Source organism: Bacillus rossius, chromosome 3 (genome assembly GCF_032445375.1).
Source record: "Bacillus rossius redtenbacheri isolate Brsri chromosome 3, Brsri_v3, whole genome shotgun sequence".
Taxonomy (NCBI): domain Eukaryota; kingdom Metazoa; phylum Arthropoda; class Insecta; order Phasmatodea; family Bacillidae; genus Bacillus; species Bacillus rossius.
In genome coordinates, this window is record NC_086332.1 from 44,171,263 (window position 1) to 44,193,104 (window position 21,842).

At 40.6% G+C, this 21,842-nt stretch overlaps 1 protein-coding gene across 1 annotated transcript in view; it reads left to right on the plus strand.

The window, feature by feature from the left end:
- LOC134531284 (phospholipase DDHD2-like) overlaps positions 1 to 21,842 on the plus strand; it is a 46,645-nt gene that overhangs the window by 21,734 nt on the left and 3,069 nt on the right. The window contains exons 7-8 of the mRNA XM_063366977.1: positions 1,265 to 1,459; positions 15,434 to 15,573. Of these exons, the coding sequence (XP_063223047.1) occupies positions 1,265 to 1,459; positions 15,434 to 15,573 (335 nt within the window). The remainder of the gene's footprint in view (positions 1 to 1,264; positions 1,460 to 15,433; positions 15,574 to 21,842) is intronic.

Below are 21,842 nucleotides of genomic sequence, written 5' to 3' on the forward strand. Positions count from 1 at the left end.
CATTAGTTTTTTGTATCACACAGATTGACATCCTTCAGTTTGTTGAAATGTGTAAAATGTTTTAACATTTTCAGGGGTTTTGTTTGGAAGCTCTTTTCAGTGTGAACATTAAATTTTAAAATCAAAGAATATTGCGGAAGAATAATTTTGAGAACCATCTGCAAAGCATTTGTCTGGCCTGTAAAGCTCGTTTTTCACATATCATGTATGTTATTTCATTTTCTAGTCACAAGCATTAACTAATGGATTTTCCTGTAAATTCATACCAATAGCTCTATTGCATTAGCTGTTGGGTCTCACATTTTCTTTATAAAATATTTACTGAAAGTTATTTTCAAGCTCTAAAATGTCACTCAAATGATCATGATTGTAAACCATAACATGATTTTATACCGCTATTTAGATAATGCTGACCAGACGTCTAGTTGTGAAATATGTGATGAAACTAAAACATACGAGAGCGCTGTTGTGATACATTTACAGGAAGAGCGCTCAAAAGATAGTAATGACAAGAAGGTGAAATGATATATAGGAAAAATAATATTTAAATAGGAATTTCGACAATCCACCAGCGTGCGTTAATTTATCATTTGCAAGAAAAATTGTGGCAAGTAGTTCCACTGCTGGCCAACATATGTCGTTACAAGTTGTGTTGAGGTAAAAATTATTCGCTAGGAGGTTGTAAGGCGCTTAAGGCGTAGGTTGAAAGATGATGAACATAAACACATTAATTTAACACACAATACAATTTTTATTAAAAATTAATTTTCTTTTAATACTGTGCAACTAATATATAAATGCATCATAAATTAAATTTGATAAAAATTTGAAATTATAAAAAAAATTACAATACATATATATCATATATAATTTTTAAGTGCATCTGTTCCATTTACCAATCACTATAGCAGCAAGAAATAAAGTGACCACAAAAGAAGAATATGATATAAAAATTAAATTGAGCGTAACTACAAAAAAGCAAATATGCCAAAAAAATTTGGGCATTCAAACATATGTTATATACATAAAAGACAAATACCAACAATTTCTTTAAAAATAAAATTATAAACTTGAAAGGTGTAAACATATAAAAAAATTAAAAATAAAGACTTTTCGAAAGAGCATAAGTACAGAATTCACAATATCATCCAAATATTCCCAGTGGCGCAAACTTAGATATCCAAAAGTTTTTTGTTTGGAGCTAACCTTTGTTAGTAGTTGTAAGCGGTGCGAGACCTTGCCCGGTGTGCGGTGTGCGGCGCAGCCCTGTTCGTGACCGTGCGAGGCAACGAGAACCTGGGGGAGGAGTTCGCGCTGCCCACGTGCCCGGCCTTCTTCAACATCTTCCACCCCTTCGACCCGGTGGCGTGCCGCGTGGAGGCGCTCGTCAACCCGGAGCTGGCCTCGCTGGAGCCGGTGCTCGTGCCTCACCACCAGGGCCGCATGAGGCTGCACCTGGGTGAGTGACGAGTTGGCCACTTCCGAGTTCAAGCTTTCTTCTGGCATCATTGGGCAAATATCATGTTTCTCGTGAAACTAGTATTTTTTTCTTCTCGAAGCATTCAAATGGTGAAGGTGGGAAAACTGGTTCGAAAATCTTAGCCCAATCAATTAAATACTATTTTATTAATTAAATATCAATTAAATTACGACGCTTAGAATGTCATGTCCATTAGTCGAACGCTCTTCCGTACGGTACGCAGTTCACTCTCCCCTCAGACCCCCTCCACTCCCAACCCTTCTGGAATGGTCTCGCACCCCTTTTGACGTGTCGCGTCATCAGGGTCGACCGACTCCCGAAGCTCCCAGAACAGTGGCGTCCTGGTCACGCCACTCCACGCGGCGGCCCCTGGGAGACCGCAGAACCCTCCAGATTGACGGCGAGATAGATAACAAAGCGCCGCGATAGGAGGTAGCGGGGAAGGACGGTAGGGGGCGGGGAAGCCGATCAGAGAAGGAATGCGCCGCGCGTCACCACACCCCCACCCGAGGCTGGTGAACCACTGACTGGCCTGCCTCGGGCCTAGCATATGGTACGCTCGTAACACTATTAATAATATCTGAGTGTCATTCTATATGTGTCCTTTTAAGTTCCATCCAAGGACAATCGTTTAATGTGAGTAGTATACTTTGGGGGCGCCGAGGACAGGCGCCAGGCGGTGGTGGTGGTGTCGGTGTCCGCCATATTGGATTGTGACGTCACGGCGGCCATCTTGGATGGTTGTGATCTTGACCTTTGACCTTGACCTTGAATTTGATCCTCAAAAATCGCCAAAATTATCCAAAATTGGGCAAAATTTGCCCAAAATTCCTCAAAAATCGTCAAAATTTCCATTTCTGTGGAAAAAAGTTCCGCCAAAAAATCTCAAAAAATTCCACAAATTAAAAATTTCTCTTTTCGAGGGAAAAATTTCCCGTTTCGAGGGAAAAATTCCTGTTTTTAGTCCTTAAAAATCCCAGTGGCTGAAAATTCCTAAAACTGGCTTAAGCATCCTTAACTCAAGCCTCAGTTAAGCCATTTCTAGGAATAAGGATACCATGACCGCCATCTTGGATTATGTCGCCACCGTTGCAATTTCCGTTACGCCCGCCATCTTTAAATTTACTATCCGATTTTAATGAAATTTTTTTAAAATTATAAAAAAATTAAATATTATAATTTTAATAAATTTTTTATAAAAAACAAACATTTACGACACGGAGTTCGGAGTCCTCGGTTCGAACCAGGTGAGTGCAAAAAAATTAAAAATGGTGACCGATCCTTCCCCCGTGGTGGGTGCTGGCAGACTGACTCCCACCACTTTTTTTTTCAAAGCATATATTTCGTCAGTGAGCATGACGCCACGTCCGCCATCTTGAAATTAGGACGCCATCTTTAAAATCCGTAATTATTTAGCTAGAAATTCGGGAAAAATTCCAAAATTCATCAAAAAATTAACTTATTCGAATTCTGTTTGATTAGATCGACTTAGGTCCTTGGTTCGATCCCTGGACGATACAAAACAACTTTAATATTCTTAAAAAATACTAAAAAAGTGTAAGGTTCGAGAAATAAAACACCACAAGTTCTTTTAAAAAAACTTTTATTACATATATACTACACTACTACAAGTACAAAAAAAACACTGACAAATTACTAAAGTTTTGTGGATTTCTCGATTTCCGCATCAGCCACCCACGAATTAAAGCGAGGTGGAAAGCCCCACCACTTGACGTAGGACAGTCCATTTCTTCGTTTTATAATCTTCTCCACCAAGTACGTATCAGGATACAACGTAGGCTGAATCTCTTCGGCATAGAATCCGCCATGGATAGGTTTATGGTCCAAATCTTCGAGGTAGTAGGTCCTAGGCTCTGATTCACGAACATGTGTCACACGGAAAAGTTCGGGACTCCAGTTCGCAGTGAAACCTTTCTCGAAGATACCTTTCTGCTTGGAGATTCGCACAATGTCACCGACGTTAGCTTTACGCTTTCGTGGATCTTTCTTCTTCGTGTTGGAAAACACTGTTTGAAGCAGGCGATTGTCCGTTACGTCCTTTGGCTTCATTTTCGTGGTAGAATGCACCGTGGAATTATACTCGCTTATTAGTTTCGGCAAGATGTCAAGCCACTTGTAATTTCCGTTAGCCGTGAACTGTCGCCACATCTTGGAACGCAAAGTTCTGTTAAACCTTTCGACAACGGAGGCCTTGACGTTACTAAATGTAGAGTAGTGTTTGATGCCATACTTCTTCATCAAAGCCTTGAAGGTTGCATTGTAGAATTCTTTCCCGAGGTCCGTTTGCAGGTGCGACGGTACACGTCCATCACGCAAAATATTGTTCATGGCCTTGGCTACGTCAGTTGCAGTCTTTGATTTTACAGGTCTAGCCCAAGCGAACTTGCTATAAACATCGATGACTGTCAACATGTACTTGAAACCTTTATTCAATCGGGAATACGGTATCATCTCAACAAGGTCCGCCTGGAATAAATCGTCAATTCCACGAACTATGACTTTGCGACGAAGGTATTTTCGTCTAGCAGGAGCATGAAGTTCGCGAGCGATTCCGGTTCGACTCATTGTATGTAGCCGGCTTCCTTCAGTTCTTCAAGTATGGAGACTATTTCGTTGATGTGCGAATAGTTTCCTACACTAAGCGAAGCATGTAGAATTCTAAGGCGATCAACTAATTTATTAGGGTCGTCCCAATATACATAGTCAAATATCTGACCACTTTCTAGCTTTTTTAAACCTTCTCCGTGTATTGTTAGTTCACTGAAGAGATTAGCGAGAATGTCCATTTTTTCATGATCTTCGTCTTTATATACACCACTTTCTGGATCGTTATCGCGAAAATGTGCATTGGTTAGCTCTAGCAGTTTTTTGTACTCTTGTAAGTCGTTGTGAGAATATCCTTTAGGTTCCCTGCGAAACAGCAATTCGTACAGACCCGGAGTCCCGCGCGTTTTGAACTCTGCTACGCGCACGATGTTTCCTGGTAGAAAGTCTATTTCTTTAGCACCGAGGAACCACTTATTATGTTTTCTGTACACTCCGTAGGTCGTGTCATTATTCTGGCTCGTAAACGATGTCAGGTATGGTCGGACCATTGCATTAACTTGATGTCCCTTTTTCGGTATTTTTTTCTTGTGCATGGACTCTGTACTTGTTAAGTCCTCTTCTTCTCGATCTGGTTCATACTTTCTCTTCTTTACAGTCGGCATTTCATCTTCAACTTCTGTCTTCACAATGAAGGCTGGTTCTTCCTTGTTTTTAAGTTCGTCGAGGCGACTACCTCAGCGATGCTAGCAGGAAGGATTGTGTGTGGTCTCATGTGATAGACGGCGCAGTTTTCAGGTTCGCAACAATCTACCAGCTGCTGAGTCGGTTCGTAGGACACAGGAAAGTGCTCAAACCGCCAATGCTGAGCGCCTCCATCACAGGTTTCTGTATATGTACGTAGATACCTGGAATCCCAGTAGCTGTACTCGACACTGCTGAAGCTAGGTCTTGCGCTCACGTACACGTTAGCAGGATGAAACATAAACATCTTCTTGCAGGCCGAACGTCAACTGAAGGCACGTACGTAGGTACGACATTTATATATGCAGGCTCCTACTAACACTGTGTGTGCCATTTCTGCATTAACTGCGAGTTTGTACAGGCACAGACACGTTCAAACTTGTCACGTAGCTGCACGGCGTATATTGCACTAAGGTTGCGCAGGGAAGGACAACCGTAGTCGGTCTGTATATCCACAATTTCAGCTGCTCCGACGTCACACAGTTCTCGTAGCCATTTCTTCTGTTCAGGTCCGGCGACGTAGATTATTTCGTTTTGCAGTAGTAAATCTTCAATAGTGTTTTTCACTTGGTGGTACGGAATTTTTCCTTCGTCCCACTCTAGTCCATGATAATATTTACATAGCCATTCATTCGACCGTTTACTTTTTTCGTCTAGTAGTTTCCACGGATACGGAGGTCGGAAAGTGCGTGTTCGAGTCCGGCCGTCGTGAGTGACGCCAATTTCCTTGAGCACGAATCCGTTTTGGCTCTGGAAACCTTGCAGGTTGCAGTACATCTTGTGGCTAGCAATGCTCGGTCGTAACTAAATTATTATCGAAAACGAAACAGTATTTATGTCAGAATTTTCACAAGTTTGTCTCGACAATTGTACGATGCAAGCCGATCGTGAAGTATCAGACAAAAAGCATAGGTGTTTGGCGGAATATTTCCGCTAGTCATTATCTCGATCCTACAGTCGATGATGTTTGAATTTATACGATCATCCTGTTTGGAAACGTCAAACACCATTAACGGTGCCTTGTTCTTGAAACTGTCGGGACTCAGTATCGGTGACTGTATCCGCCCGTAGTAAGCTTGCTGAAACTTGGCATACATTTGATATGCTAGAAGAAATCTTCCACTTTCAAAATCCATGTTCATGTCAACGTACGGATAACTTTCGCTGTTTAAAAATATTTTTACATTACGTATTTGACAGTTATCGAATACGGAGCGACTTACTCCTGCATTGAGCTGTCTTCCGGTCTGAAGTCCGACGATGATGTATCTTGGTTTTTCCGTAGCGAAGCTGGACTTTACTATCCAATTGATACGCTGAATATGAGGCAAGCCAGGATAAGTTTCCAGGCTCCAGGATCGGAATGGCACATCGAAGTTCTTGCCATTTTCTATGTTCTTCAACATCTTGACTCGCTCAACGGTGCTCACTTGGATGTGGGGCAGCATCCACTCGATAGACTGAAGTGTTAGCGAGACATCTTGAGGGTTTTCTGCAGCGGCGACAATTGCATTAATGTGCGTGTTGGCTAGAAGCAGTACGAGCTCTTGTTTCGAATTAATGATTATATGCTTGTAGTCCTCAGCGAATCCAAGAAGCATGGACAGAGGAACACAAACTTCGAACTTCCCTTCGGCATAAACCGGAAGCTTATATTCATCCTCGAGAGCCCAACCGGCCATCTTTGCAGCAGACAGTTCATTTGGCGTGAGCGAAAGGTAATTTTTCATAGCAGATGTTATGCCTACATCTCTCGTCTGGTCTACCTCGACACCATTGAGTACATAAGTAATGCGCTCGATTAGGTGAAGAATACCATTGCAGGATATTGAAGTCGTTGTCGGGTGCGTACCATCCGCTTTTGTAAGCGTGCCTCTTATACGTAGAAATGACTGCGAAGGTAAAGTACAAATATCTTGGTGCTGTACAGCAATGCGTACTTCCGATGGTAGTGCGTACGGTCCGAGCAGGAAAGGCTGGTACTCGTGCAATTCCATTTTCGTAATGCTGTCATCAAAAATGACCGGATCTTCCACGTTGAGGATTTCGTCTTCCATATTTATTCGGCACTTGTCCAATACTGAGAAGATACTTTATGTTGTAAGGTGTTAATGCACCGATGTCTGGTAGAGAACTGTTCTTATTCACGACAATACGATTTCTTTTATAACTGTTCTTATTCACGATAATACGATTTCTTTTATAACTGTTCGGTGTTACGAACTTTATTCCCATCGCTTCAAGTGCAGACGTAATGTAATTTCTTCGTCTTGAAAATTCACCAATCGTCCTCGCTGGTCAACGATTCTGACGACGACTTCGTGTGCGCACTTCACGACGACTGGAACGTAAATGATACTTTGCGGTACTTCGACCAGTTTATATCCTGGCGGGACCATCGGCGAAAACTCGTGCAGCATGTTGCTTAGTCTTCCGTTGAGATACGTTCCACTTGCCAAATTACAGTTTATTATTATGACATTCACAGGCAAAATGTTTACTGCGCGCGTAGATTCGTACGTTCTTCCCGTATCATAAACCTTTGATTCGAATCCGAGCATCGTACCTATGGTGCCAGGTTTCGTAAAGTCGACATTTTCACTGCATGTTAGAATGCTTTTTTGAGTGTTTGGATTTCCACGCAGTTGAAAGTCTACATCCTGTGGTAACATATCCCTGATGTAATTTGCAATGTCGTCAATTTCGTAAGAGCCAACAGGTAACTGTATTTCATGAGCGGTCCCATCGCTTATCAGGAAGCAGATCTTGCAGTTTTCCTCGTCGATATTAGGTATGGCATTATACGTTTGAAAATCTACGAGTCCGATACACCATTCTCCGTCTAAATCCAGAGGCGGGAAATGAACCGCCCGCAGCTCAGATGCGTGACCTGTCAAGGTAAGTGTTATCGACATGACTAATAAATTATCATCACTGCACAACCTTTAAGTAGCAATTTTTATTTGTCAGCTAATTTTTGTTTGTTAAAAAGCGAAGACACAAGTTTCCGCAATTTGTTTGATTAGGCTTCTGTTCCGTTTCGTAATTGTAAAACAACGTAGTGGGCCGGCCCAGGTACAACCTAAGTTCTGGCGGAGGTCGTAAATTTCCAAAACTGTCGTAGTAAGTAGCTTTTTTTCCTGTCTTTACGTAAGCCACCCAGTGCGTGCCTCGACCCGCCGACGTGTCTAAATTAATTATGGCGCACTCACGTGTCTTTGGCTTGCTGGGCAAAGTATCTCGCATAAACACACCGCGGAAATTTGGTATTTTCAGTTTGCGTGCGTACTTTATTAAATCTACGTTGGTGAGCGGTCGTTTCGGTAGGAAACTTAGGATTTTTTCATTCGTTTCTTTTTCATGCCTCGTCCTGTCTTGTGAGGTTGCAAGTAGAGTCCTGCGCCGTTTTTTTTACCGATGGCAATGGCTTCCATGCTGGCATTGTGTCGCTGTGCTTCTTTTAACTGCTTGCGCTCATTCTTCGTAGTGTTGACTGCCCGCACTATACCGCTCGTTGCACCGATGAGGCCGCCTAGAGCACCCAATGCAGGCAAAAGCAAAGGAAGAAATCCTCCCTTTTTCTTGTTCTTTCGTTGTATCTTGCGCTTGCGAGACCTGGTCCGGCGACGAGCACCCATTCCTAATTTCGTCTTTGCCTTCATGATTTTAGATACGCCCCACGCTGCGAATTTCTCTCCTAGTCCCGCGTCCGACGATTTGCTTATTTCCTCGGCTTCCTGTGCCAATATCTCGTCGGCCCGGTGCCTGGATTCCAGATCCTTGCTTAATGAATATGCGATATCGTGCTGCTTGCACTTTTCGTCCAGAGAATTAATGCCCACGTCACCGCGAGCTAACCTTTTCGCTAGTTTCGTGCCGGGGCCGCAGAATCTGTAGCCGGGAATGTGTAGCTCGAATGGCAGATTGTTTATCAGCGAGTTTACGAGTCCCGCACCGATGTGTTTTTTGTTCTTACCTCTTCGAGTCATTACGCACAACTGACCAGAAAGTATAAATGTGTTTGATTTTATACAATTACTTTAGTACAATGCAGGTCGTCAAGCAAGACGTGTGTTTGCCCGTGCGCATTACGCAAGACGATGTATTTAGTGCGCGTGAATTACGACATGGCTTACTGTTGCCTTCTGCCGTACGATGCATAATGGCGGGTCCGTCAAACTGCGGTAAAACGTGCGTTTTACTGAGTTTACTGGAGGAGCCAAACGGTCTTCGGTTCGAGAACGTTTACTTGTATTCCAAGTCGTTGCAACAGCCAAAGTACCAGCGCCTAGCAACTGTTCTACGATCTGTGGATGGTCTGGAGTATTTTCCGTTTAGCGATAATACCGATGTGGTGTCTACCGACGAAGCAAAGCCTAATTCTGTGTTTGTGTTCGATGATGTGGCTTGTGAGAAGCAAGGCATAATACAAGAGTACTTTTCCATGGGCAGACACGCCAAGGTAGTCTGCGTATACCTGTGTCAGACGTACGGGAGAATACCCAAACATTTGCTGCGAGATAATGCGAATGTCATAGTTTTGTTTCGCATGGACGAACTTAATTTACGCCACGCTTACGACGATCACGTAAACACCGACATGACGTTTCAGGAATTCAAAGACATGTGCTCCTTGTGTTGGAAAGAAGAACACGGATTCCTAGTTATAGTCAAAGACTGGCCGCTATATAAGGGCAGGTACAGACGAGGTTTCGATCAGTTTATCGTCAAACATGAATCATAGCATTTCGAAATTTGGACGCAGCAGTCGAGCTCCGCGTACCGAACTATGCACCGTGAAACACGATGCTGAAATACGTAAATACATTTCGCTACTTGGCCAAGAAATAAAACGAGCAAAAGACGAAATAATAGTGTACCTCGTAGCCATAGACCAGCGCGTGGAAGCTTCGGATTCTCGCATTCGCGACATGATCGAAGTATCGAATTCACAAAGACGTGACGATCTGAGGACTTTTCAAAGTAGTCTGAAAACATCACTATCTCAATCGTCAACAAATTCAGATTTGGCCAAACACAAGAAAGAAGTTTCTGCGAACGAATAAAAAAGTATATAAGGAGGTCTTGCAATAAGTTTTCAGCCAGTACAATGTCGGACCTGGCCAGTGACCTTCATCGAGCTATACAGTCTGTTCGCGAAAAATATTTACTTGCTAGACGAACCAGACTTGCACGTGAGATGGAAAATGAGGAGATATTTAAACCAATCACTAGTCACCTCGACGAACTTAAAAACAAGGAAGAACCAGCCTTCATTGTGAAGACAGAAGTTGAAGATGAAATGCCGACTGTAAAGAAGAGAAAGTATGAACCAGATCGAGAAGAAGAGGACTTAACAAGTACAGAGTCCATGCACAAGAAAAAAATACCGAAAAAGGGACATCAAGTTAATGCAATGGTCCGACCATACCTGACATCGTTTACGAGCCAGAATAATGACACGACCTACGGAGTGTACAGAAAACATAATAAGTGGTTCCTCGGTGCTAAAGAAATAGACTTTCTACCAGGAAACATCGTGCGCGTAGCAGAGTTCAAAACGCGCGGGACTCCGGGTCTGTACGAATTGCTGTTTCGCAGGGAACCTAAAGGATATTCTCACAACGACTTACAAGAGTACAAAAAACTGCTAGAGCTAACCAATGCACATTTTCGCGATAACGATCCAGAAAGTGGTGTATATAAAGACGAAGATCATGAAAAAATGGACATTCTCGCTAATCTCTTCAGTGAACTAACAATACACGGAGAAGGTTTAAAAAAGCTAGAAAGTGGTCAGATATTTGACTATGTATATTGGGACGACCCTAATAAATTAGTTGATCGCCTTAGAATTCTACATGCTTCGCTTAGTGTAGGAAACTATTCGCACATCAACGAAATAGTCTCCATACTTGAAGAACTGAAGGAAGCCGGCTACATACAATGAGTCGAACCGGAATCGCTCGCGAACTTCATGCTCCTGCTAGACGAAAATACCTTCGTCGCAAAGTCATAGTTCGTGGAATTGACGATTTATTCCAGGCGGACCTTGTTGAGATGATACCGTATTCCCGATTGAATAAAGGTTTCAAGTACATGTTGACAGTCATCGATGTTTATAGCAAGTTCGCTTGGGCTAGACCTGTAAAATCAAAGACTGCAACTGACGTAGCCAAGGCCATGAACAATATTTTGCGTGATGGACGTGTACCGTCGCACCTGCAAACGGACCTCGGGAAAGAATTCTACAATGCAACCTTCAAGGCTTTGATGAAGAAGTATGGCATCAAACACTACTCTACATTTAGTAACGTCAAGGCCTCCGTTGTCGAAAGGTTTAACAGAACTTTGCGTTCCAAGATGTGGCGACAGTTCACGGCTAACGGAAATTACAAGTGGCTTGACATCTTGCCGAAACTAATAAGCGAGTATAATTCCACGGTGCATTCTACCACGAAAATGAAGCCAAAGGACGTAACGGACAATCGCCTGCTTCAAACAGTGTTTTCCAACACGAAGAAGAAAGATCCACGAAAGCGTAAAGCTAACGTCGGTGACATTGTGCGAATCTCCAAGCAGAAAGGTATCTTCGAGAAAGGTTTCACTGCGAACTGGAGTCCCGAACTTTTCCGTGTGACACATGTTCGTGAATCAGAGCCTAGGACCTACTACCTCGAAGATTTGGACCATAAACCTATCCATGGCGGATTCTATGCCGAAGAGATTCAGCCTACGTTGTATCCTGATACGTACTTGGTGGAGAAGATTATAAAACGAAGAAATGGACTGTCCTACGTCAAGTGGTGGGGCTTTCCACCTCGCTTTAATTCGTGGGTGGCTGATGCGGAAATCGAGAAATCCACAAAACTTTAGTAATTTGTCAGTGTTTTTTTTGTACTTGTAGTAGTGTAGTATATATGTAATAAAAGTTTTTTTAAAAGAACTTGTGGTGTTTTATTTCTCGAACCTTACACTTTTTTAGTATTTTTTAAGAATATTAAAGTTGTTTTGTATCGTCCAGGGATCGAACCAAGGACCTAAGTCGATCTAATCAAACAGAATTCGAATAAGTTAATTTTTTGATGAATTTTGGAATTTTTCCCGAATTTCTAGCTAAATAATTACGGATTTTAAAGATGGCGTCCTAATTTCAAGATGGCGGACGTGGCGTCATGCTCACTGACGAAATATATGCTTTGAAAAAAAAAGTGGTGGGAGTCAGTCTGCCAGCACCCACCACGGGGGAAGGATCGGTCACCATTTTTAATTTTTTTTGCCCTCACCTGGTTCGAACCGAGGACTCCGAACTCCGTGTCGTAAATGTTTGTTTTTTATAAAAAATTTATTAAAATTATAATATTTAATTTTTTTATAATTTTAAAAAAATTTCATTAAAATCGGATAGTAAATTTAAAGATGGCGGGCGTAACGGAAATTGCAACGGTGGCGACATAATCCAAGATGGCGGTCATGGTATCCTTATTCCTAGAAATGGCTTAACTGAGGCTTGAGTTAAGGATGCTTAAGCCAGTTTTAGGAATTTTCAGCCACTGGGATTTTTAAGGACTAAAAACAGGAATTTTTCCCTCGAAACGGGAAATTTTTCCCTCGAAAAGAGAAATTTTTAATTTGTGGAATTTTTTGAGATTTTTTGGCGGAACTTTTTTCCACAGAAATGGAAATTTTGACGATTTTTGAGGAATTTTGGGCAAATTTTGCCCAATTTTGGATAATTTTGGCGATTTTTGAGGATCAAATTCAAGGTCAAGGTCAAAGGTCAAGGTCACAACCATCCAAAATGGCCGCCGTGACGTCACAATCCAATATGGCGGACACCGACACCACCACCACCGCCTGGCGCCTGTCCCCGGAGCCCCCAAAGTATACTACTAATGTGTAAGTACTAAATGAGTAGGGAGTCCATGAAAGTTGTACATCACTTCAAGATCACTTACTCTCAGCATCATCCAGCCCGCCACAGCTTAGGAGTTTGGGAATAGGCGATAATATGAGTGGTATGACATTTGAAGCAGAGTAAAGGTCATTTGCTGCATTTAATTAAAACGAATGATGAAAGTGTCAAAAAAGAACATTTTAAAATTATTTTGTTTTGTTTATTTTCTTAGCGTAAACTGTGACAGCTTTAAATCACAAAGACACCTGCTGGTAATCCGAGTGTAGGAAAGTCGTTCCTATTCATCCTGTTTATAAAAAAAATAAAGCACAAGACTGGCTTACCCCATGAATATCTTAATGTACAACTTTCCACAGTGTAAATGTGCTAATAAAATACACACGTATGAATCGTTAAACGCAGAAAGGCATACATCTACATTTTTCACTTTTACAGGAAAAAAAAACTAAAAAAAAATAAACTTAAAAAATTTATTATTACACATATCTTACTCACCTGCTCTTGTGTATTTGTAACAAGTTTCTATAAATTCAATGATAAGCCCAGTGAAAACTTTTCAGTACTGTACTTGTTGCGTTTATGCGATTTGCAAAGTACAGTATTGCTTGAAGTGTTTGCTGTAATTTCTTGTAGTAAACTTTAGAAGTACTTCAAATTAATTTTTTTGTCAGTTCAGTTCTTTAAATGATTACTTAAGATCTGCGTCTAAGACATCTCATCTTAGTGACGAACCCTTCAAAATAGTGCGATTTCGCCTTAAATATACCTATCCTTTAAAAAAAAAAACTATTGTGGCATCAATACTCTTTTCATTCTTTATGCGGAATGATTTCGTTGGTGGTTGTCCTTTTTATCAGACATCATCCACTGTTCTTAGACATAAGGTTCCGTGTGATAATTTCATTTGACTTGTAATTACTAATAATTAAGGGATTTCCTTGCAAATACATTATGATAACTATCTTGTATTTTTTTGGGCCACAAATTATTTTACTTGATATTTACTAAACGTCATTTTTTAAGCTGTTATAGGTTATGTAAGGGATCATGGTTTTTTTTGCATGAATTTTACTGCTATTTAATAATATTTGGCAAATATTTGTTTGGGGGAAATTGAGACGAAACACAAAATACAAGACAGCAATGATATAACTTTACAGGGAATAATACCTCCAATAATGCCAATGACAAGAAAACAAAATAACCAACATGCGAACCTAAAAAGTTCTTGGATGTCCTATCTTAGCTGCTGCAGCAGTGGCCTTGGACTTAGCGGAGCCTGTGCTATTTACTTATGGAAGCTCTCGCCCGGAAAATTGGAAAAATTTACTCTTTCGAACAACATTATTAACCCAACATATATTTTAAATTTCGAGGATGATTTTGCTAAATTTTTTTAGGATATTTTTATATTATTTTCTATTGCTTACGATCAAATTTCCTGTAAAATCGCGTCGCTATACGCGGCAATAAAATATTGAATTTTTTCCCTCTTATACGAAACCATGAACTAAAATAGCTATTCACTAGAACTTTAAGTTAGTAGATAATAAAAATTTTACTTTTATTTTACCCGTTAATGTTCGTACTCGTATTTTTAAGAGAACACTAGACAAACAAACAAAAAAATGTGTGCATGGATTTCACGTGGGAAATATGTGAAACTTATTGCTTATTAGCTATAGATAAAGATACATTATTAGTATTTTTTTTATTTAACAAGAGCTGATAACTGAGAAAAGTAAGCATGTAGATATGATCTCAAATGAAGGAACAAATAAAAAATAAATATGATAACGACAGTCGTTAGACATTACGAAAACTAAGGACCAGACAGTCACAAGCAGCGTTACGAGAATTACGTAGCTTCACTGTTGCGTCATATTTATACCTCTCCCCAGCCATCTCCCCTTCCGTCCGTCACAACTAGCATATAACATGCTACGCTACGTACCTATCTCCCCCTCCTTCCTTGCCGTTTTCCCTTTCGACCGCTAGCGCTTGCGTTGGAGTGGCGTCGCCGCTGACGCACTCTCCTCCTCCACCGGTTCCCCACCACTTCATGCGCTCGGAATTTACGTAACGTTCGAAAATGGTAGCCCCCCTCAGCAAGGAAGTTTCACTTCAATGAACAATGACTAGGGACACATGTATTTCGCTTTTTCATTTCATGTCAAGGTATTTAACAAAACACTGTAGCTTTTTCTAAGAGTCATGGCTAGAGACCCGGAAAATTCGCGGGTTCATTTCGTGTTATGCTAAAATTCAAATAATTATACCTTAGTGCTGCTTCTGTCATTGGTTCACTGTTAATCTGAAGGACTGAGGGCCAATTAGAGACCCTCACTCATAGAAGTGTCGAATCACAGGCCACCCAGTCGAGACGACTCACAAGTCAGCAGCCAATGAACAGTTGGCATTTGCCCGAGTGTGTAGAGGATATTGGAGTATATCCTAGAGGTCATTGAACCCGCGAATTTTCCGGGTCTCTAGTCATGGCAAATTGTGAAGGTGCAGCAGTACGGTGACCACATTCTCATCGGCCCCGTCAAGAGCGGGACGACACCTCTCACCGACCTCAGCCAATAACCACAGGAGAAAAGCTACAGTATTTTGTGAAATACCTTGACACGAAATGTGTTCGTGAAATACAGGTGTCCCTAACAATGACAGCCCTGTAGCTGCTGCACTGGTCCCGCAGTGAGCGGAGGAGTGTGGTGTTGCAGAGCTGAAAGAGGCGGTGCGCAGCGCAGGCCTGGGCCTGAAGAGCAGGCTGGTGGACTCCGCGCAGAGCGCCTGGAACGCCCTCTTCAACGACGGAAGGAACGGCGCGCTCCAGGACCGCGAGGAGGACGAGGAAGAGGACGTTAGTTCATCACTCCCGAGACATTCGCGCCAATCTGGAGCGATGTCAGTTGTACATTACCAGGGGCGTGCAGATTTCGCGAAAAGATTTCGAGACTAGCTGAAAGTTAAAACTCTGTAGCACCGTCTGTGTTTCGTGATTGGGTGAGTTTCTTTCAGGTACACGTATTTCGTAACAACACCGATCACGATAATCCAGTGCGGAAGCAAACGCGTCCTGAGTGGCTCGGTCAAATAAGGCAACAACTTCTCTCGCAGACGGTCGCCAATCACAAGGAAGAAACCACAGGTGCGGGTATACCTTGTTGCAGTCTAAAAAGTGTTCAGATTTTTCGCGAAAAATGCATGCCTCTATACATTACTAGGGGCAGGCATTTTTCGCGAAAAAAAACTCCGAACGCCTATTAGACTGCAACTAGCTATACCCGCACCAGCGGTTTCTTCCTTCTGATTGGCGACCGTCTGCAAGAGAGCCACTCAGGACGTGTTTGCTTCCTCACTGAATTGCTATGATTGGCGTTGTATCAGTAGACGTGTATCTGAAAGAACCTCGCCCAATCACGATACACAGACGATGTTACAGTGTTTCAACTTCCAGCTACTCTCGGAATCTTTTCGCGAAAAATGCATGGCCCTATACATTACACATCGTACCACACGTGGAGAACTACATTGCCCTGAAGTGATAATATAAGTGGAAGGAAAAAAAAAACAGAATGGCTAAGGTATAATTTATACAATTTTATATGTCAAAGTCCCGCCGCATGCATGCAGTAGACCTCTGAAATTTAAAATTTGTGTATAATCAACTTAACATATTATACTACCAGAATACAATTTTACACCTGTCACAGGACTTAGAAGTAGACTCTCAACTTAAAAAATAGCTGCGCATAAAAATAAATGGGTGCGTTTGCCACCACACTTGGTTGTTGGAATTGAAACTCCACAGTTAGAGGGATAAGAAATTTGCAGGGAACGCAAATATTTTAAGATATGTAGAAGTACGTATACAAGTATACAAGCCTACAAGTGCAGGTGTTCGATTGTATAAGAATGTGTGCAAGTGTCAGAGTGCGGAAATATGCAATTATGCAAGGGTGCTACAGTACAGACATGCACTCGAGTACTGCAACTAATATATGTGTTTTCGACAAATAATTTCATATCTAAAATTTCACCGATACCAGAAATATAACTATTTGTACAGATAATTAACAGTTCACAAAATTATATATCTAAAAACCGTGAGTAAAAATAAGTATATCGACCTTCAAATAAAATTTAAGTTTGTTGTTTGAAGATTTAGATTTTTGGATACGTAGCACTGTAATTATCAGTTATAAATCGACAGCAATTTGTAGGCCCATGTAAAACTAATGTTGTTGACTGGCACTTTTGTTAATAACTGCAACAACATAAATAGTGCGTGTGGCCTGGTCAACAGCATTCAAAATTCTATTATGAGTGGTTATTTTTGACGTGCATATTTCCTGTTTGATTTCCGTGCACACCGTCAAATACGTTCATATTATTGTAATTTTATAGTTAAAATCTGAAACTAATCACTGAAACAATTTTTTATAAGACAAACCATTCCTGCAAGGAGTAAAAAATACAAGGGTAGAAATAAAAAAAAATCCTATATCATGTACGCTGTTAAATACGTTCTTATATATTGTAAAACCTAAAAATATCATCTACAATGTTTGTCAGAAATTATTATTTTATTACGACCAATGTTATTGCAAGGAATGGAAAATAACTAGGGTTGATGGACAAAGAAATTAATAACTCACTTAGTAAGTACACTATCAATACGATTCACATTTTTTCATAAACATTATAAAAATTATCTGAAAATCTGTCTGAAAATATTTTTGATACAACCAACCAATGCTGTTAAAGGTAATAATAATAATAATAATAATAATAAAATAATGGGTCAAAAAAGGGGGGGGGGGGGAATAATAGCTCCCTTATTACGTAAACTATAAAATCCACAACAATTAGTTGTAAACCTTCCAAAAGGAATCTAAAACTTTTGTCTGAAACAGTTTTTGATATAAGACGAACCATTTCCAGGGGTTGTAATAAAACTATAAACTAACTTTCGTACCATGTACATTACAAAACCCATTTATATTAATTTTAAACATTTTATATGTCTAAAACGTTTGTCTTGAGTAACTTTTTATGTAACCCACCAAAAATGCAGAGGGTGAAAAAAAAATTCTGGTAGTAATGTTAAAAAATCCGTTATAATTTATTGTAACAATTATAAACATTATCTATATCCTTTGGTTGAAACAATTTTTGATAAGACGAATCATCACATTAAAAATTAGCGTATTATTGTATTATTAATCATCTTACATTATCTTAAAATTTTGTCCAAAACAAATATTTATACGACTACGTATTAGTGCAAAGAATGAAAAATTGTGTTTGGAGGTAAAAAAATGCATAAGTACCTTAGTGGGCAAAATATGAAATTTGTTCTGAGCTATTCAGTGCTGGATGAAATTAGTTAAAATCATTTGAAACATTTTCGCGGCATGGAATATTAGAAAATGTTTAGTAGATCTTTTTGAAATAATGGAGTACAATGTACATTACGTTCTGAAAATTCTCCAGAAGTTTATATAAGTCCCAGGACGTTTCCAGAAGAAATATGTAATTCTAAATCTACTTAACCCTGTAGGTTGTGCCGAAAGGGATTATTTTTTTGTTATAATGAAGTTTAACGCCAATTACTTGCAAATGTGTTGTTAACATGTTTGTGTAACAATACTCACTTCATTATGGCATTTTTTTTTTTTAGATTCTTTCCAGCGAGTTCCTTTCACGCTATTAAAAAAAAACTATTAACATTGGCCTTTATGCAGGTACGGGTTGGTTTTGCTAACTAATAGCCTAATAACTTAGGTGAATTTAAGTTAAAAACGATACCCACTACATACATAGACTAGGTAATCCGTCTGAGATTGTATGATTTGTATCGTTACGAACTGGGGAAAACTACACTCAAATTTTACAGTCATCTATTAGTTTTTAAACAGTCTAACGTTCATCTGCCAAATTATTACAACCTAATTGACCAAATAAATACACACTCCTGTTGTGGCATTTTGTCCGCTAGCCACTGTCCACACACTTGTCCGCCACTACGTCACTCGCCTCGCTATACAGGTCCTCGGGCTCGCCTGACCGCTGCTGTCACGCCGCGGGACTCACTGGTCCACTAGCAACAATGACTATTCCGCACACACGACCCCAGGGAAACATATGGTTAACATTTTTTTTCTAACCTAACTAAAACTAAGTGTATTTTGGAGGGGTCCGGGTTAGGGAGGGACCTAGGTGCGTCTCAGGCCGAAGCCTATACGCCTAGTCATGATGGGATTAGCCATGCAGGGAGAGGGTCGCATGCATCATGTGCTAGGAGGGGATTGGCCAGCCATGGCAACGATTGGCGCCATGACTAACTCCCCTCACTCTTAAATCTAGACCTTAACTAGGTTGGGCCCAGGTAAAACCTGCATAGGCACAGGGAAAACCCTGGGCACATTCATGCGGGATGCAAATTGGCATGCATTACGTGTAGGAATTTACAGGAGACAGAGGATGGTCTGGATGAAGTGTTGGACAGAGTAGAAAAGAGTCTACCATGCGGGGGTTGGGCACTTGGACTCGTGGTCCGCTTTGAATTTTATTTGTATCTGGAATATTTGACCAGGGACGCAAGCGCCCCTGGTGGTGAGTGGTTATACTGACCACTCACTCCGCCGCCAGTCAGAACCATATGGTTCACAGGGATGAGAGCCACACCCGAAAACTCCCGAAGTTCTCCGAAGTTTGCCGATCGTTCTTGAAAAAAAAAAAAAAAACACCGAATCGTATATTTTACAGTCATAGAGAATTTAAGTAACGCTAACCTAAAAAACCTTTCAGTTTAGTTACGATAACCTAACCTAAACTAATCTACTTTCCCGAAAAAAAAGAATTATTATTTATTACAATGACCGAACCTAACCTAACCTTTTACTTCGGTAAACTTCGGAACTGTTCGGGTTAGTGGTTGTGGCTTTCATTCCTGTGAACTGCAGGCTAGCCTGACGGCCAGGACCTTACATAACCTCAGTGAAGGGCCCGCCGGAATATCTGGTAACCCGCATTACGCAACGGTGCCTCGGCACGTTGTGACGTCAGTGCTGGAGCGAGCGGCGGAGTTGAGGGGCAGGCTGCGGTTACGCATTCTACAGGCATGAGTTGGGATCTCCCGGCTGCTCCGCAGCAGTATGGCAAATATTCCGATACAATTGTGTAGGTTAAACATTATTTACAATATCATGTTTAGGATTGTTACCGAAACATTAGTGGAGTTTAACTTCTTTGACAGCTGGTAAAAATATGTCGAGGCGATATCATCAAGGCGTAAAGAAAAGTCAGCATGACAAAAAAAACTGTAATGTACAGAGCGTTACGAGAAGCGTAACCATCAGGAAGAGAGCGGTGTAACGGCATTGATATTCGGTGCCACATTTGTTTCACCTGCAATCCTGCGGTGACACAGAGCAATGGGGTGCGACGAGGCCTTATGGCTGCGGATACTACACACATCATTCTGAAGCTACTAGAAACGGAATTTTCCGGTTTATATAAATTTTGCAAACACTAAACTGACAAATAACCTGTGATTGTACTGTATTAGACTCAACATTCTAATCACGAATTCACGTATCAAATTTCAGCTATGAAGTTACTTACTAGAAACACAGATGGCAGCAGCAGCACTGGCGTGAAACTACATATTGAATATTCACTTTTAAATCGTGATTTTAAATCAAGAGTTTTTGAAATGAAACTTATTAGCTGAAGGGGCAACAATTTTCGAGCGTTACGAAAATTCCTATCGCAAGAGGGGAATGGTTAGGTATGTGATGGGGAAACCGGTAGAGGCACAAAAAGGGGGGGATAGGTACGTAGTGTAGCATGCTATATGCTAGTTGTAACGGCCGGAAGGGGAGTAGGCAGGGGAGAGGGAGAAATGACGCAGCAGCGATGCTACGGAATTCTTGTAACACTGCTTGTGCTTTGCTGCTCCTCAGTTTTCGTAACGGTTAACGATTGAAGCTATCATATTTATATTATTTTATTTAAAGTATGTTCGATTTTCTTAATTCGTATGGAGATGAGTTATTGATTTGTTCAATTAACTTTATAAGTACAATTCTTTTTTTATGTGAATGGTGTGATTGAAAATGTAAACCAGAAAAGACTTATAGATGTTAGCTTTATAAGTGTAATTTAATTTTTGGATATTTTGTAATTGTTTATGTCAGATAGACTTTATAATATTGTAATAAATCGAGCAGAATGAGGTAAGGCAACGTGGGAATAAACCGCCAAAAGAGGCGTCAAAAAGTTCCTGTGAACGGATGCGAGAGTACAGGATGCGTTAAAAGGCTTTCTTTTTCTTTTTCATTTGCAGCCTTTCTATTCTCAGCTATTATCTTTTGTTCAATAAAAAAATTGGTTGTCTGTAAAGTTGGTTTACGGACGATAGTTTAACGTCACAACGTAATAACAAAACATTGATGAAATGATTGCATACATTTATGAATTAAATTGAATCAATTTTATTGAATTATCACTATTTTGTATGGATACAAAGAAGGAGTGAAATGAAATCTACAATTTAATTGATAAATTTACTTTTATTTGCACTCATTAATTCAAATATGTTTATTACTTTAACGAACAGATTATTTTAACTATAGCTTTTATACATACATGTTAGCTATTTAACTTCTTCCAATCTGTGTTATTCTGTTAAAGGATAGGACGATGATAATAGGAAAAGTAGGAAAAAACGAATGGGAGTGTTTCAAGTTTAACGTGCCTCGAAAAAGTCAAATCGATGGTTGTTCCAATCGAGTGGAAGGGAGACAGATGCGGCGCAAGCGTACAATGAGCGTAACGGGACACCGCGTCACGGGACAATGTGCGTAACGGGTACACTTTTTCGTGCGTGCAGCCGGCGTTCATCGATTTATTAGACGTTGTCACGTCAAAAAACTTATTAATAATTTATTCTGTATCTACATCTGATAAGTAGGGACAGGAAAAATTCGCGGGTTCAATGACCTACATGATGAACTCCATACATAGTTCTACGTACACTCGGTCAAATGCCACCCACTCATTGGCTGCTGTCTTGTAAGACGTCCCAACGTAGCAGCCTGTTATTCGATAAAGCTTTTGGTC